Genomic DNA, 14473 nt, shown 5'->3' with positions numbered 1-14473 from the left:
ATCTTTATACTTAGCTAACTATATCTAAAGTATCACAAAACTTTACAACTAAAATATTTACACTTAGGTATACCTATAGCTAATTTCACTATAATAACATTTTTTGAAATTTCATAAGTTGGGTTCTGACCGTGATCTCACCTGGTAGTACGTATCTACTAAATAATGTTTTTTTTTTATAAAAAAATATCGAGCAAACGAGCAGGCGAGTCACCTGGTGTTAAGTGATTACCGCCACCCAAGAACATTTGCAGCAAAGAGGTACCGCCGATGCGTTGCCGGTCTTTTAGGTTGGTCCGTCCTTTGAATAACTTGCAAGTAGTAGTTTTAATTTTAACTAAACCCATATCCCTATCAGGAGGCATTTTTTGCTGTTAGAGTGGTAACCGGAGCAATGGATTGACGTAATTTTTTGCATGGATACAGTTAAAAACCTGAAGAGACATAGACTACTTATTATCCTGGAAAAGTACCAAGAATTCTTACAGGAATTTTGAAACCCTAAATGCGGACGAAGTCGTGGACGTAGCATTAGTGCTTTAAAAAACACCTGGTGTAATAATATCCCTCATATCAATATAATCTACTATTACCTAAAAATGATGTGAATTTGATACATTTTTTGCGTGACTTCAAGAAACTTCCATATTAATATGGAATTCGATATCGTGTGGGAATGGATTCGTAAAAACATTGTTTGTAACTTGACGACCAGCTACTGACAATGCTATTGTTTTACTTTCCTTTCCTAATACATCTCGAATATCGGTTACGATCGGTTGCCTCCGTGATGCAAACCGAGAAATCGATGTAATGGCTTATAACATCGATATTCTGTATGTAACTCGATTTTAAATATTGTGTTTCTTCACATGAAAGAAATGATTTGAGATTGTTTTATAACTATTTAATATTTCTGGTTGGTTGATTGAAAACTACCATTTCTTTGCCAAGTCAGCAAGAACGCTTTTATATTAGATCGTTAAAGTGAGATTACAGTCAGGGGCTATGTCATCTAAAAAAAATTAACACACGTTTCGAGACCAACCGACTGTATTTCTGCAGAAATTTCCCCTATGTCCACATCCTAACAATTCTGCTAGAGATGAGCACTCTAAATTCTCCCAAACTCTTTCCAAAAACTGCGTTATTATGCCAAAACCTCTTGGACTTTTTCACGGTCCCTCTTCAAAAGGTCTATATCGAGTAGTGTCTTCCCGAGCTCGCCTACCCGGAACGCGCGGATCATTGTCCGGGCGACCTCGGTGATGTCCGGCACGTCCCGGACGCGTCCGTCGAAGTCCCGGGTCCGTCTCACCCGGTTGAATTTCAAGGCGCCTGATATCAGTACCTGGAACAAGGACATTCATGGTTTATATCCCCAAGGGTTAACCCCCTTAGGGATAGAATAAATACGGGAACAGAATTTGTATAAACTCAGCTCAAGCGGGTCAGCGCACCTAAGCTGTAAGGCTGAGATCTATAGGGCGCACTTTGACTTTGCTCAGACGTAAGATTGAGTTAAAACGAGACAGATTTATGTGAGAGATATATCTAATATCCGTCCAGTAGTTTGAGCTGTGCGTTGATAAATCAATCAGTCAGTCAGCCTTGATATATTATTTAGATAATCCGACTTGTCTGCTAAACATGTATTGGATCCGATTGGTTTCAGCTGACAGGCAACCTAAGAATTCAACTGAAACTCATATCACGTTAATAAATTTTATGTGGTAGAGTCTTGACATATGCAGATTCATAAGGTTTTGACTTACTGGTTTGGAACGCAAAATAAGTTTATATGTTTGCAAAAAAATAAAAAATATAGACAGGTATAGGTATAGGTATGATAAGATAAATGACATTTGGTAATAACTGATAAGAACAACATCTACCTAATCAGTCATAGTGTCATTGATCGACACCTTATCGATATTTTATACAAACACTTGCTGACGCCCGCGACTTTATCTGCGTGGATTTAAGTTTTAAAACGCCGTGGGAACTCTTTGAATTTCTGGGATAAACTAGCCTATGTCATTCTCCATAACTATATCCACGCAAAAAAATCACGCCCATCTGTTGCTCCGTTGTGGCGTGATTGAATAACAAACCAACACACTTTCGCATTTATAATATTAATGTTTGATGGGTAGTGGATAAGATTTTTTTAGGTAAAAAGTAGTGTAATGTTTCAGGGTTCATGTATGTACGAGTATGTATGTGAGTTTCTTTATTGCACATAACTTCTAAATGCGTGAAGTCTGAACAGACTAGGATTGGGCACTGGCTATAATTTTTTGGAAAATAATAATCAATATGGCGGCTGTATGGCGCCATTTTCATATGTGAATTTTTTTACTTTTAAGCATCGCTTTTTCGTCTATTTTTTGGGGTTTTTGGCAAAGAGCAGTCGTGTTTTTGAAGCAAATAGGTACACAGTAAGTAAATATGTAGATTTAGACAAATTATGCGAAATATATTAACATTTAAAAAATGTACAAAAACACGCTTTATAAGGTAATCTGCAACTGAGAAAGTCACCTTGCTGATTGGAAAGCCATATCTCACGTAGATACTAAATGCATTTTTAGGGTTCCATACCTCAAAAGGAATTAGGAACCCTTATAAGATCACTTCGTTGTATGTCTGTCTGTCTATCCTATCGTGTCTGTCAAAAAACCTAAAGGGTACTTTCCGTTGATCTAGAATCATGAAATTTGGCAGGTAGGTAGGTCTCATAGCACACGTAATGGCAAAAATCCAAAAACCGTGAATTTTTGCTTACATCACTAAAAAAATTAAAATGTGGTCATGAACAAATAATTAGTATTTTCAATTTTCAAACTAAGATTAATATACCAAGTGGGGTATCATATGAAAGGGCTTTACTTGTACGTTCTAAAACAGGTTTTTGTTTATTTTTATACACAATAGTTTTTGATTTATCGTGCAAAATGTCGAAAAAATACGACCGTAGTACGGAGCCCTCGGTGCGCGAGTCTGACTTGCACTTGGCCGGTATTTTTTTTATTACTATCTTTGTTTTTATTACCTATCTATTTATAAGTAGGTGATAATACTCTGTTCTAAAGCCAATTAGTGTCCATTTTTTTTAATATTTAAACATTTTTGTTGCTACAGTATTACAAAGAATAAAAATACAGGATACACTTAAAACAATGGGCGTCTTCCAGGTAACCAATGAAATGTAAGACGGGGAATTGCAATGCACTATACCTTACGTACATAGGTATAGAAACATACATACACTCTAATATACACATAATTAATTAAAAATACATATTATAAAAATAAATGTATGTTTGACTGTTTGTTTGTCTCTTATGCATTCCTATATTATTCATCTAATTGCAATGAAACGTTACACAGTTGTTGTTGGAACTTGTGGGAAGGTTTTTGACACTGTATGGTCTAACTCTTACTTATTCGACTGGCTTAGTGATACCAACCAACTTACGAATATGTGATTAGTAACAGGATAGAAAGAAATGTAAATGGTCAAGTGCGAGTTGGACTCACACACGAAGAATTCCGTACTATCGTACAAGGAACAACACTTTTTAACTTTTTTTGTGATGTAAATACTTAACCACAAATTCACTGTTTTCGAATTTTTTCCTTTACTTGTGCTTTAAGACATTGGTACCCATAATAACTCTAGGTTAATGGGAAGTACCCTATAGGTTTTGATTCCCTTGACGGGTCTTGACAGACAGACAGACAGACAGACAACGAAGTGATCCTATAAGGGCATCTTTTTTTACTTTTGAAGTACAGAACCCTAAAAAAAGTAAATTGCGTGAATTTAAAATGGTAATAACATTTGACCTTAAAACTCATTGAATTTGAAATAGGTAAGAATGTCCGCGTCATTAAAAGTCAACAAACAAATTGTATTAAAGTTTAAAAAAATGAAAAAAAAAAATTGCTCTGCGCATTGTAAATGATTTAAAATTGTGTTCCCGCTTAAGTATTTCAATTTTGAATAGGAGAAAAGATTCATATTTTGTGAACATAGCTATATCATTGTAAATGTACCCCAGATGTTTAATGCACCATTGGACAAGATATATACCTAACACTCTGCAAGTTAACAACTAACAATCAAAAAGATTGTTGTTGTTGTTTGTTTTTGTAGCTTTTTATCAAAAAGATTTTAGATTTTACAATGGTACACAATTTGAATAAATGATGTGACTTTGACTTTAATTTATTCGTGAACACATTTTAATTATTTTTTGTGATGTAATCACCAATTCACAGTTTTCGGATTTTTTCCTTTACCTGTGCTATATAAACCTTATGTACTTACCAAATTTCATGATTCTAGGTCAATGGAAAGTACCCTATAGGTTTTGATTCCATTTTGACAGACACACATTCAGACAGATAGACAGACATAAAGGTGATACTATAATGGTTCCTTTTTTTATTTTGAGGTACGGTACCCTAAAAATGGGTTGTGTAGGCAACTATAGTATAATGTACCTTATTAATATCATCGCAGGGCTCTGTAAGGCCCATGTACTCCACATACTTGAAGTTGCCGTGGCTGTTGAGCCAGTACAGCAGGTAGTCTGCGATTATCTCCTCGCCCACTAAATGATCCTGCAGCGAGGCGCATAGAGCTAACTTCAGACCCATCTCAATGTTGGTAACTGAGGGTTCTAGGATGCCTGGTCACAAATAGAAAAAAATCTATGTTTTTCAATCAGGTTTGGAGAGGGTCCAACATACAGGTGGAGACTTTAAGGTAGCCTTTGAGCTACTTAACAGCAACAGCGATTTGGAGGTATCCTTAACAAAATTTTTCCAAAACTTGAATATGTACCTGTTTTTTTTATTATTTGCAAGTTAGTCCTTGACTGCAATCTCAACTGATGGTAGTGGTAAGTGATGATGCATAATTATTGCAAAGAGATGGGGCTATTGTTTATATACTGATCAGTACCAACTTGCATTGTTGCAACTTGTAGTTGGAACCTGCTTCTTTATAGAAGCAACCTAAGTCTTTGACCTGCACAAACTGCCATGTTGCAATTTCAGATTGCTTTGCACTATAACCAGTTCTTGCAATTTTCTTACCTGGTGTATCAAACATGAATATCTTTGGATCACTGTTTATCCTGATCTTGGTCATCAGGCTGCGGGTTACCCCTGCAACGGCTCCCACGGGTAGGGCATGCTTTATGTTCATATTTCTACTCCTCAGCATGTTAATGAGCGAGGATTTACCAACATTCGGCACTCCAATGATCATTACATTATAGTCTAGTTCTTCACTGCGATTGTATCTGATAGGGACAAAATTATAGTTAAATAAGTTGGGTTGCCCTTCAATCACGTCACAACTTGTGTTTTTTTTTTTTCAATCTAAACATGAGGCATGTGACAGCATTGTATGAAAACAGATCTCAATAGAGCTTGTGTTTAGTCTTGTGCTACAGACCACCATATTGCAATTTCAGATAGGACCATTTTCAGAGATCTAAAAGTAGTTTGAAAGGGATAAAAATACTAGGTAAATATATAGAAAATGGATAACTTGTTTAATTTACCTGTTAGAACCCTTAATAATATCTATCATAAGAGGTCGCAAGGTTTTCAAACCTCGACAGTGCTGGTCCTTACAATTTGTGAACACTACATTCTGAACACCTTCTTCACTTTTCAACTGGTCTTTTATTTTTGGTATTAGCGACCTTACGGTCAAATCCTGTTTATTGAGCACTAGAACATGAGGCTTTGCACCTGTTAGCGTGCTAGTAAATATAGGATTTCGCCCGGTAAAGGGTATCCTAGCGTCATGTACTTCGATTACACAATCAACCGACTTCAATTTCCTTTGCATTTGTTTTAGACCTTTGTTCATGTGCCCCGGGAACCATCGGAGAAGATCTTTGCTCACGTAGGGGCACTTTTTTCGAAAATTATAAGCCGCAGCGTCGAATTTTGCTGCCATTTCTGTGTTTGTTTTGGTAAGTTTTTGAGGTTATGTTTTGGTTATTTCTGTCAATACATCGTTAATTTAGTATTTGTAACAAACTGTTCACTAATTAACAACATTCATCAATAGAAAATTATTTAAAATATATCTGAAATCATAACCATAATCTGAAAATTAGAACTAGACTTGACAAAAAGCTCAAAACAAAAGTGCGCAAAAAGTTTAACAGAGAACAGTGACATTGACAATTTATTAGCTGACAGAAAAATAAATCGTTCAGAAATTAATAAAACTGACATGTCAAGAAAAAGCTTTGACTTTTTGAATGACAAAGTTAATAACTCAAGGAATGTAAATTTTTAACAAAGATTTTGACAGACGAAGTCCATACTTATACATATAGTTTCCTTAACTTGTAAATAACTACAAACTTGACATTGGCTAATCAGTGTAAAGCCAGACGAGAGAAAAAAAAAACAAAGATTTTCAAGCCTGCTGAATTTTTATTTTATTTTAAAGAATATCCAAACATGTCTCAAACATTTTTATTGGAGCCCGACATAATAGCAGCAGCAGAAAATGTTATGCCAGATCTCAATAACGATTTGGTGTTGGCGAAAAATTTCCTGAAACAGCAATGTGCGGCTACCGGCGATACTTTGTAAATATGCATCAACGGAATATTAATTTAAGGCAGATATTTTGAAGTTAACCGTTTCTCGTCTCCATCCTTATCTCATAACTCAGCACTAGTTTTATCTCTCTCTAGCGGGAGAGGGATATATAAGAGATTATGTAATAGAAAGAGAGTATTTGTTGAATTTTAGGCCCCAGTGCCGTACTTAAGCACTTTGTGTCGTAACAAGAGTCGTTATTTATTTAAACGTCTTTGCAGAGTGAGTTTTCCATACACTTACCTGTAAGGTAGGGACATGGGTATGGACTATTAATTAGTATTCTGTACTAATGGTGCGTATCAAAAAGGTTCCTTGCTTCAGATACGATCACCTCGTCGATGTAGTCCACAAGATCCTGTCACAAAAGCCGCCAGATGTGGTGGACCAGTTTGAGCAGTACTCCTGGGAGGTGAAGCAGGAGAAGTTCCGGCCCAACTTCGACTTACTCAACGATATCTACCTCTCACCTCCACAGCTGCAACTTGTAAGAAGAGTGGAAGAGATGTTCCAGGTCTTTCTTTCCTTCTGTGTTTTTTATTGCCAAGCTAGAGAATATCCTTCCTTTCCTGGAGGTCTTGTATCTGTCCATGCTGGATATTATATCCAAATTTTCAATAAATGATACGATTTGATTAGCTAATTGTAAAAAGTACTGTCAAAATCGGTTAAACAGATGGCCCGAGAAAAGTTAGTGGACTGACAGGCAGACACGTTCGCATATAAGTATAATATTGGTATGTATACAATAAACAAAGACATACCTTTTATGCAGCTAGTGGCAAGCAAATCGCTAAGATTGGAAGAAGTGGGGGAGGAGCAGGAGCTGGACCTGGAGGAAGAATCCGTGAAGCCGAGGATCGCGGACCTCATCGAGCATAACTATTACTTTCGAGAGGTTAGACGATTGATCTTTTAAGCATGGAAGATGAGGACTTGCTATTCACGTTGCATGACTGTGTTATTTTCACATTCCGAAATCTAATGATCATTACACAAGTCATAATGCGTCATAGCGTGGATTTAGGTTTTTTAAAAATTGCGTGGGAACTCTTTGATTTTCCGGAGTAAAAGTATCCATGTCAGTTTCCGGGATGCAAGCTACCTCTGTAACAAATTTCATGTAAATCCGTTAAACGGATTGGCCTTTAAGAATGCCGTGGGAATTTTTCGATTTTCCGGGATAAAAAGTAGCATGTGTCCCCGGGATGTAAGCTAACTCTGTACCTTTCATTAAAATCGGTTAAAGTGTAGGGTCGTGAAAAGCTAGCAGATAAACAGACAGACAGATAGAGAGACAGACAGACACACGTTAGCGTTTATAATATTAGTATGGATGGATTTTGTAGGGTGGTTACGGATTGCCGGACAGCGAGTGTTACGCGCTGTACGTCGCACTCAACATGCTCGCCATCAAGGAGCCCGTTGCTGCTGTTAGGTTAGTTTTATATACCTACCCTCCTTTAAAACGGAAATTCTCTTCGTCATTCTGTACGCGCAAATGATGACTCCCCTGTCATTTTTCTCGAATTTGTCATAACACATTCGAGAAAAATGGTGGGTCTTCAGAGGTAAACAAATAGTTTTTCACAAACACGCGTAAGCGACATGCTCAAAACAAAAAATGCGTGTACCTACCTACTCTTTACGCGTGGTTGAATAAAACTAAAACATCCCATTTTAGAAAATGAGTCTGCAAAAGGTATTAAAAATCATAATATTAAATGAGTAAAAATCGAGCTTTTAATCCTTGCTATTTATGCCATAAACTGTTTGGCAATTTAAAGATTTTGATAAAAGATGGCGGGCTCAAAACAGTAGTTCTGTTTGGCAGCCATTTTCAGCGTAAGTGACATTTGCATGTAGAACGTTACTATCGTTCGGTAAAAGATCTGAGTTATTCTCAAGTCGCGCCTAAAGAAGTTTTACTTTAATGAAAGCAAAACTAAAGCGTGTTTTTTGACTTCTAAGCCAGCTTAGAAAAATAGATTAGAATTTGCAATTATTATTATTATAAACCTACCTAAAAAATAATTTTGAATATTTTTATTTGTTGAAAGATTCTTCGGAAAGATTTTCGGGACCAGGATGAACTACTATGTGGCTGAAGCTGATCTAACCATAGAAGAATTAGACCGAAGAATTCGGGTGAGCATTCTTCTCTCAACGTTTCCTTAGCGTGCTCTAGTAAGTAAGGGCGTACACTAAACTTAATGAACTGTTTGTTAGGTTTTACATAAGCAAAATAAATTTTTAGGAGTTCGAAATGAAAGACATGCCAGGTGAGGGAGAAGAGAACGAAGATCGCGACCAGGAAGCAGCTGCTGATGAAGAAGAAAAGGAAATGGGTAACTCTTATCATAACAAGTTGTTAGATACAAAATGGTAATAAATAGAGGAGAATAAAGAAGATTCTTCTTCAAGACAAAAAAAAAGTATCTAAGTAATGGTATTAGCTGGAAAACCTACCCATCACTTAACAGTAACGCCCTCTATGTTCTAATTGCTTGCAGAGGTGTTTTTGTGGAGGTTTTCATTTTTGATAAATAATTATCTTCAAAAATATAGGGTGAATAGGCATCTTCCAGGCTAGCGTATTCCACCTTAGGCGGCATCATCATTTGCCAGTAGGTTTGATTGCAATCAAGCACAGGTACATAAATAAAAAATCGAGCACATAGAGCACTTTTTACCAATTTTTCTTCTGCTAAAGCGGGCGAAGGCGAAGTTAAAGAGGAAAAGCCGAAAGAACCAGTTCCACCTAAATTGCCTCCCATCCCTGTCTCCACCTGGCAGCCTCCCGCTCCTATACCTGTTGAGAGACCAGGCCAAGGGGTTAATAAAAAGGTAAAAATACCATATTCATATCCATTAGGATATGAATTATCTTCATTCATCATTGTAATAATTATCTTCGCCGTCAATCGATAGATTTTACTGCAGAACTTGAGTGTATTATCTCACTAAGATATCAGTGGTGGCGTAACCAGGTTGCAACTGCTGGTGTCCCAGTGATATAGTGCAAACATTTTTACAGAAAGTCCTCTGCTTCAGGTCTTGCTGCCTGTATCACTCACAGCGTCTCACCAGAGATTGTCTGTCCACCTAGTGGGGCGTCTCCCAATGCTGCTTTTTCAGTGCGAGGCTGTAAATTGCTTTTCAAGCACCTTTGGCACCCAGTCTACCGGTTTTTGAACTGTCTCACTCTCGTCCAAATGATATGTAGGTACTGTAGGTTTAAAGAAAGTTACCATGTGATTCGAGAAGTACGTACAAGTTTAGGGTAAGTAAATTACTTACCCTAAACGCACAAGACAGGTGTTTTTACTCTATCAGTATAGTTACTTCAATCTCAAACTAGTTTTCATAATATTTTGCTTCTTACCAACCGAGGCCATGACCGCATAAGCGCAAACAACATTTTTCCTCAGGTATATTACGTGTGCAACCTACCAGGGGAACCGTGGATCGGTCTGCCGGATGTTACACCAGCGCAAATAAGAGTCGCCCGGCTCACTGTGCGGTGCATGACTGGAGATCTGGATGCTGAGGTAATACACGTTATCAAATGATACATGAATCCAGAATATTCCTGGTACCTAGTCATATTTATTTCCAGAGGTAATCTTCAGAGACTTTTAGATTTCGGAATACAATCGAGGTTTCTGGAAAGCTATCCTCTAGATCTAAGTACTCGGTTTTATTTCTTGCTTGAAACCAAAAACTACAATGTCTAGGTTTTTGAGAATAATAGAACCCAAGTTTAGACATGCTCACTTAACCTAAAATCTTGGTTAGTTACACTTGATCACTGTCTGCTTCTCCACAGGTGCTGACATTCCCGCCCTTCGAAGGTACAGAACGCAACTACCTACGAGCTCAGATCGCGCGTATCGCGGCTTCAACGTCCATATCACCTCAGGGCTTCTATACATTCGGGTCGGGAGAGGAAGAGGAAGACATTGATTTGGAGGAAGGAGCAGGTATTTTTGGAGTTAAAATTGTCATGGTTAGAATTATTTTGCTGGCTCAGTCGCCCAAAGGGTACCTTGGTTTATGAAGCTGCTACCCATGCCTATTCCTTCACGCTAATAGCGTCTTTTGAGGCCTTGCAGGTTTTTGACTCGCTTCGTCCAACCAGTGATACCTAAATACTTAAATCAGTCAAGTCAATTTTAAAGTTCGATGTTCCAGCTATAAAGGTATCGACGACAAACTTTTTTTCTAATACCGTTACCGTTATTGCTGGATTACCGTTTGATCGAGACAATTTCTGAGGTAGCTGGGTGGTTTAGGAGCTCAGAGGACCAAAGATTCACGAATGGACAGCTTAAGAATTGAATCTTCATAATTTTATACTTTCTCTTTCTGTTTTTTTTTTCAGGGGACCTGGTTTTCAACCCCAACCCATTTTACCAGGGGCATACGTTGAAGGATCTCCTCGACCCAAACTTGACGTATTGGGTGCACCACGGAAGATACATCCTGAAGCAGGGCAGGACCCTATGGTGGAACCCCAACGCTGTTATGGTACCTACTAACAAAAATTAAATCCTCTGATAATATCTATCTAGAAAAATCGAAGACAGGTGATAAAAGTAATTAACTACTTATAAGAATACTACAAAAAAACTTTTTGGAAATTTCGCAATGACACAAATAATCTGACTGACGCTAGAGGTCAAGCGACTTGCGTAGATAGGTGCCGCGGGGCCTGTGCCGCGTCAATACTATGGTGGACCTTTTCCTAAGTATTTGTTCCACCAACTACAGGAGGAAGGTGTCGAAGAGGAAGAAGACGAGGGTCCTCCGCCAATACCGCCAGAATCAGGACCTGCTCTATTCACCCCTCTATCCGAAGACGTTCGTATCGAGGGTCTGAACTCGTGGAGTGCGAGAGTCAGTTCGACGCTGATGCCAGACCGTGCGGTCGCCGTGCTGAGGAGCAACATATGGCCTGGTGCTGTGGCTTACTCTACTTCTGGGAAGTGAGTTTCTAAAGCATTACTTATAGTACAAGAAGAAGAAGAAGTAAGAAGAGAAAGGTGCTTCACCAGAATCAGCTGTACTGAGAAGCACCGTATGGCCGGGTAGGTGTTTTTTGCTTCTGTGAAGTGTATCGAGATATCTCATTACTTCTATAAAACATCGAGGGCGGTTTTGAAGAACACGAAGGTGCCTGAATCCTTCTCCTTGTGTCGTTTGCTCATTATTTTCGATTAAGGCTCTGAATTCAGATAATATTATATTTATTACCTTCTTCATTATTTTCTATTTTAACCATTTCCCCGCCGCTGTGACAAATACAGCTGATGAAATATCTAGTCAAATTGTCTTTACCTGGTGCCAGAATCAGGACCAGCTCTATGCACGCCCCTATCTGAAGATGTTCGTTCCTCCCTAAGTCCCATTGGCAGCCTTCGGCACGGAGCCCTGTTGCTACACCTCCAACCCATTCCGCGTTGCGCTTTAGGCTGTTAAGATTCTTTTGGTACCTACAACAAAGGGGAATTGTGAAGCTGTTCATTTCAAAGCCTTACGCTTTTTGTTGCCACTGTGCAAAATTCTTATAACACATACACATACCTAGACCATGAATGTATAAATACCTATCCATTTTTTTTTCTAGAAAGTCAGAGTGCCTCTACGTGGGTTGGGGTCTAAAGTTCCAGCCGCCCAACTTCTCGCCGGTGCAACTGCCGCGACCGCAGGATGAGTACGTCATCGGGCCTGAGGTCATGGAAATGGCTGACCCGACGTTCGCTGACGAAGAAGTGAGATATTTTCTTTCTACAACTGCTTTTTCAAATCGGTCTTTAAAAATTTAAGGCACAGACCTGCACGATAATTTTGAGAGCGTGCCTATACCCGCTTCATACCCTGATTGCCATGTCGACCTGTCGCGAACTATACTTCCTTATTTCTCAACAGCTCTTTGTATGTCTAAAAGATTTTTTTGACAGTTTGGAAGTATAAAAGGAACTTTTTCGTTTCGAGCTCAAGGTACTCAGTCCAGCGGGTTGTAGGTCGCCACATACAGCGCTTATCATGTATTCTGCGACAGACACAGCCTGCCCACTGCCACTTTAGCATGATAATTCGCTGAACTATACCCAACATAGTCTGCTAGCCGCTCCATAGCACGTTGAACGACTTTGAACTTGTGGACAAGGCCAACTGCCAGTCTCCACATTTCAGCGCCTGTATGTATTTACGCTATGATTAAAGTACATTTTGTTTGTCCAGGCATATCGCATCGCCCACCTGCCCCCGCCTCCTCCACCAGAGCAGCTTGGAGAGGGAGAAGGCTTCCCGCTTGAAGAAGAGGAAGAAGATTAAACTGTTCCATTTCATTAACTATGCTGTATAGTTTACTGTATTAATTAAATAATACTTTTCTAAACGTGAGCTTATTTTCTTTCTGCATCGTATTCCTCATTGTTGAGAGTCGAGACCCCATACCAATTTGGAAATAAAACAGAATTTAGTAGTGAAAGCGTGAGATTTTTTGTTTCAGCACAGAAAAATGATTATGAAAGGAGCTCAGCCATCTATAGTGCGCGACAGGTTGAGATGGGGGACGCTCCGCACACCCGCACAGCTCCCACCATGCTAACCCGCTGCGGGTGACGTGCGGGTGTGCGGGGTGTCGTCCCCCCCCCCCCCCCCGCCTCTTACCTTGATTGCCATCTCAACCTGTTGCATATTATAATTTGATACGTTTTTGAAACACCTTTTAAATGAGAAAGTTAGGGTGAGATGAGAACAGAAATTAAAAGCGCAAGCGACGCGAATGCTTTGATAGTTTAACAAAAACAATTATGCGGACTTACCAGAAAGGGGTATAGCAGTTTCATTCCGATATGCCTGAGTTTGACTTATACGTGATGTTAGTCTTTTAGGGCGCCTTCAAAGCCGCAAAGCGCAGCGCGGCCGTGCGTCAGTTCATTGATCGAAATTATATGGATTTACAAAGAAGCGCGGCCGCAAAATTCAAAATGTTTTTATTCAATTAAACTTTTAAAAGTGCTTTTGAATCGTCAAAATAATCTACCACTGGTTCGGAATGCCGTTTCTACCGAGAAGAACCAGCAAGAAACTCGGCCGCAGCGCTGCAGCTACGCTGCGCTTATCTTGCGTAATTTATAACTAAAATATGGAGGTTATAAAACGTCAAAAGTATGATCAATCAATTTTATTAATTCCTTTTAATATAAAATAACAATAAATAATAATATCAGGTTTCTATTTTTATTTCGTAACTAGGGAAAAGTACATAGAATAAGTAGTAATAATCATTATCTAATAAATATACAGAGTAAATTCAGTATAATCCTAACGTAAAAAGGGTTGGAATAGAATGGGAAGTTTTGAATATTGGTATAAATATAGTACGCGACAGGTCGAGATAGCAATCGGGGTGGGGACGCCCCGCACACCCTTTGCGCTAACCCGGTGCGGGTATGAGGGGCGTACGTAGGTAATATTGTATATCAAATCTTGGAGAAGAGCAACCGCCGAGTTTCTTGCTTGTTCTTCTCGGTAGGAAAGGCATTCCGAACCAGTGGTAGATTCAAAAGTACTTTTAAAAGTCTAACTGAATAAAATATTTTGATTTTTTTTTAATTTTGTACCCCCGCCTCATACCCCGATTGCCATCTCGACCTGTTGCGTGCTATATACACTACCCTAAATACATGTATGGACTAAATAGGAAAATTAACTTTTGACACAAAAACCCAGTATCTCATAATAATTATAACGACCGTCGAAAAGTTGACAAGGTCTAAGGCTGAAATCTACAGAGTTGTATCTTAAGTCTGAGTAA

General features: G+C 38.7%; 2 protein-coding genes across 3 annotated transcripts; one reads left to right on the top strand and one right to left on the bottom strand.

Moving 5' to 3' along the window:
• Nucleotides 1-691: 691 nt before the first annotated feature.
• Nucleotides 692-6200, bottom strand: LOC123874740 (mitochondrial GTPase 1). Its single transcript, XM_045920226.1, has 4 exons — nt 5583-6200; nt 5110-5318; nt 4513-4700; nt 692-1351 (listed from the first exon to the last, which is right to left on the bottom strand). The coding sequence occupies exons 1-4, from the start codon at nt 5984-5986 to the stop codon at nt 1151-1153; spliced, it is 1002 nt and encodes a 333-aa protein (XP_045776182.1). The 5' UTR covers nt 5987-6200; the 3' UTR covers nt 692-1150.
• Nucleotides 6201-6452: 252 nt separating this feature from the next.
• On the top strand, nt 6453-13048 carry LOC123874739 (radial spoke head protein 4 homolog A). Of its 2 annotated transcripts, XM_045920224.1 has the most exons (13): nt 6453-6632; nt 6970-7159; nt 7421-7543; nt 7995-8083; nt 8706-8793; nt 8903-8993; nt 9359-9492; nt 10077-10196; nt 10475-10628; nt 11030-11175; nt 11419-11633; nt 12275-12419; nt 12892-13048. In XM_045920224.1, the coding sequence occupies exons 1-13, from the start codon at nt 6502-6504 to the stop codon at nt 12982-12984; spliced, it is 1719 nt and encodes a 572-aa protein (XP_045776180.1). In that variant the 5' UTR covers nt 6453-6501; the 3' UTR covers nt 12985-13048. The 2 variants fall into 2 exon arrangements, with proteins under 2 accessions (XP_045776180.1, XP_045776181.1); XM_045920225.1 differs by lacking the exons at nt 8903-8993; nt 9359-9492.
• The last annotated feature ends 1425 nt before the right edge of the window (nt 13049-14473 follow it).

The sequence above is a fragment of the Maniola jurtina genome, chromosome 19, assembly GCF_905333055.1.
Source record: "Maniola jurtina chromosome 19, ilManJurt1.1, whole genome shotgun sequence".
NCBI lineage: Eukaryota > Metazoa > Arthropoda > Insecta > Lepidoptera > Nymphalidae > Maniola > Maniola jurtina.
Note: the sequence above shows the minus strand (reverse complement) of the source record. Positions and strands in the feature narration are given on the sequence as shown.

What these genes read in the sequence shown, in the direction of transcription:
- LOC123874739 (XM_045920224.1), top strand. Translation starts at nt 6,502, where the DNA reads ATGTCTCAAACATTTTTATTGGAGCCCGACATAATAGCAGCAGCAGAA. An exon ending in TGATTTGGAGGAAGGAGCAG is followed by an intron (nt 10,629 to 11,029) that starts GTATTTTTGGAG and finishes TTTTTTTTTCAG; the next exon opens with GGGACCTGGTTTTCAACCCC. An exon ending in GGAACCCCAACGCTGTTATG is followed by an intron (nt 11,176 to 11,418) that starts GTACCTACTAAC and finishes CACCAACTACAG; the next exon opens with GAGGAAGGTGTCGAAGAGGA.
- LOC123874740 (XM_045920226.1), bottom strand. Translation starts at nt 5,986, where the DNA reads ATGGCAGCAAAATTCGACGCTGCGGCTTATAATTTTCGAAAAAAGTGC. An exon ending in ATTCATGTTTGATACACCAG is followed by an intron (nt 4,701 to 5,109) that starts GTAAGAAAATTG and finishes ATTTGTGACCAG; the next exon opens with GCATCCTAGAACCCTCAGTT. An exon ending in CCTGCGATGATATTAATAAG is followed by an intron (nt 1,352 to 4,512) that starts GTACATTATACT and finishes TCCTTGTTCCAG; the next exon opens with GTACTGATATCAGGCGCCTT.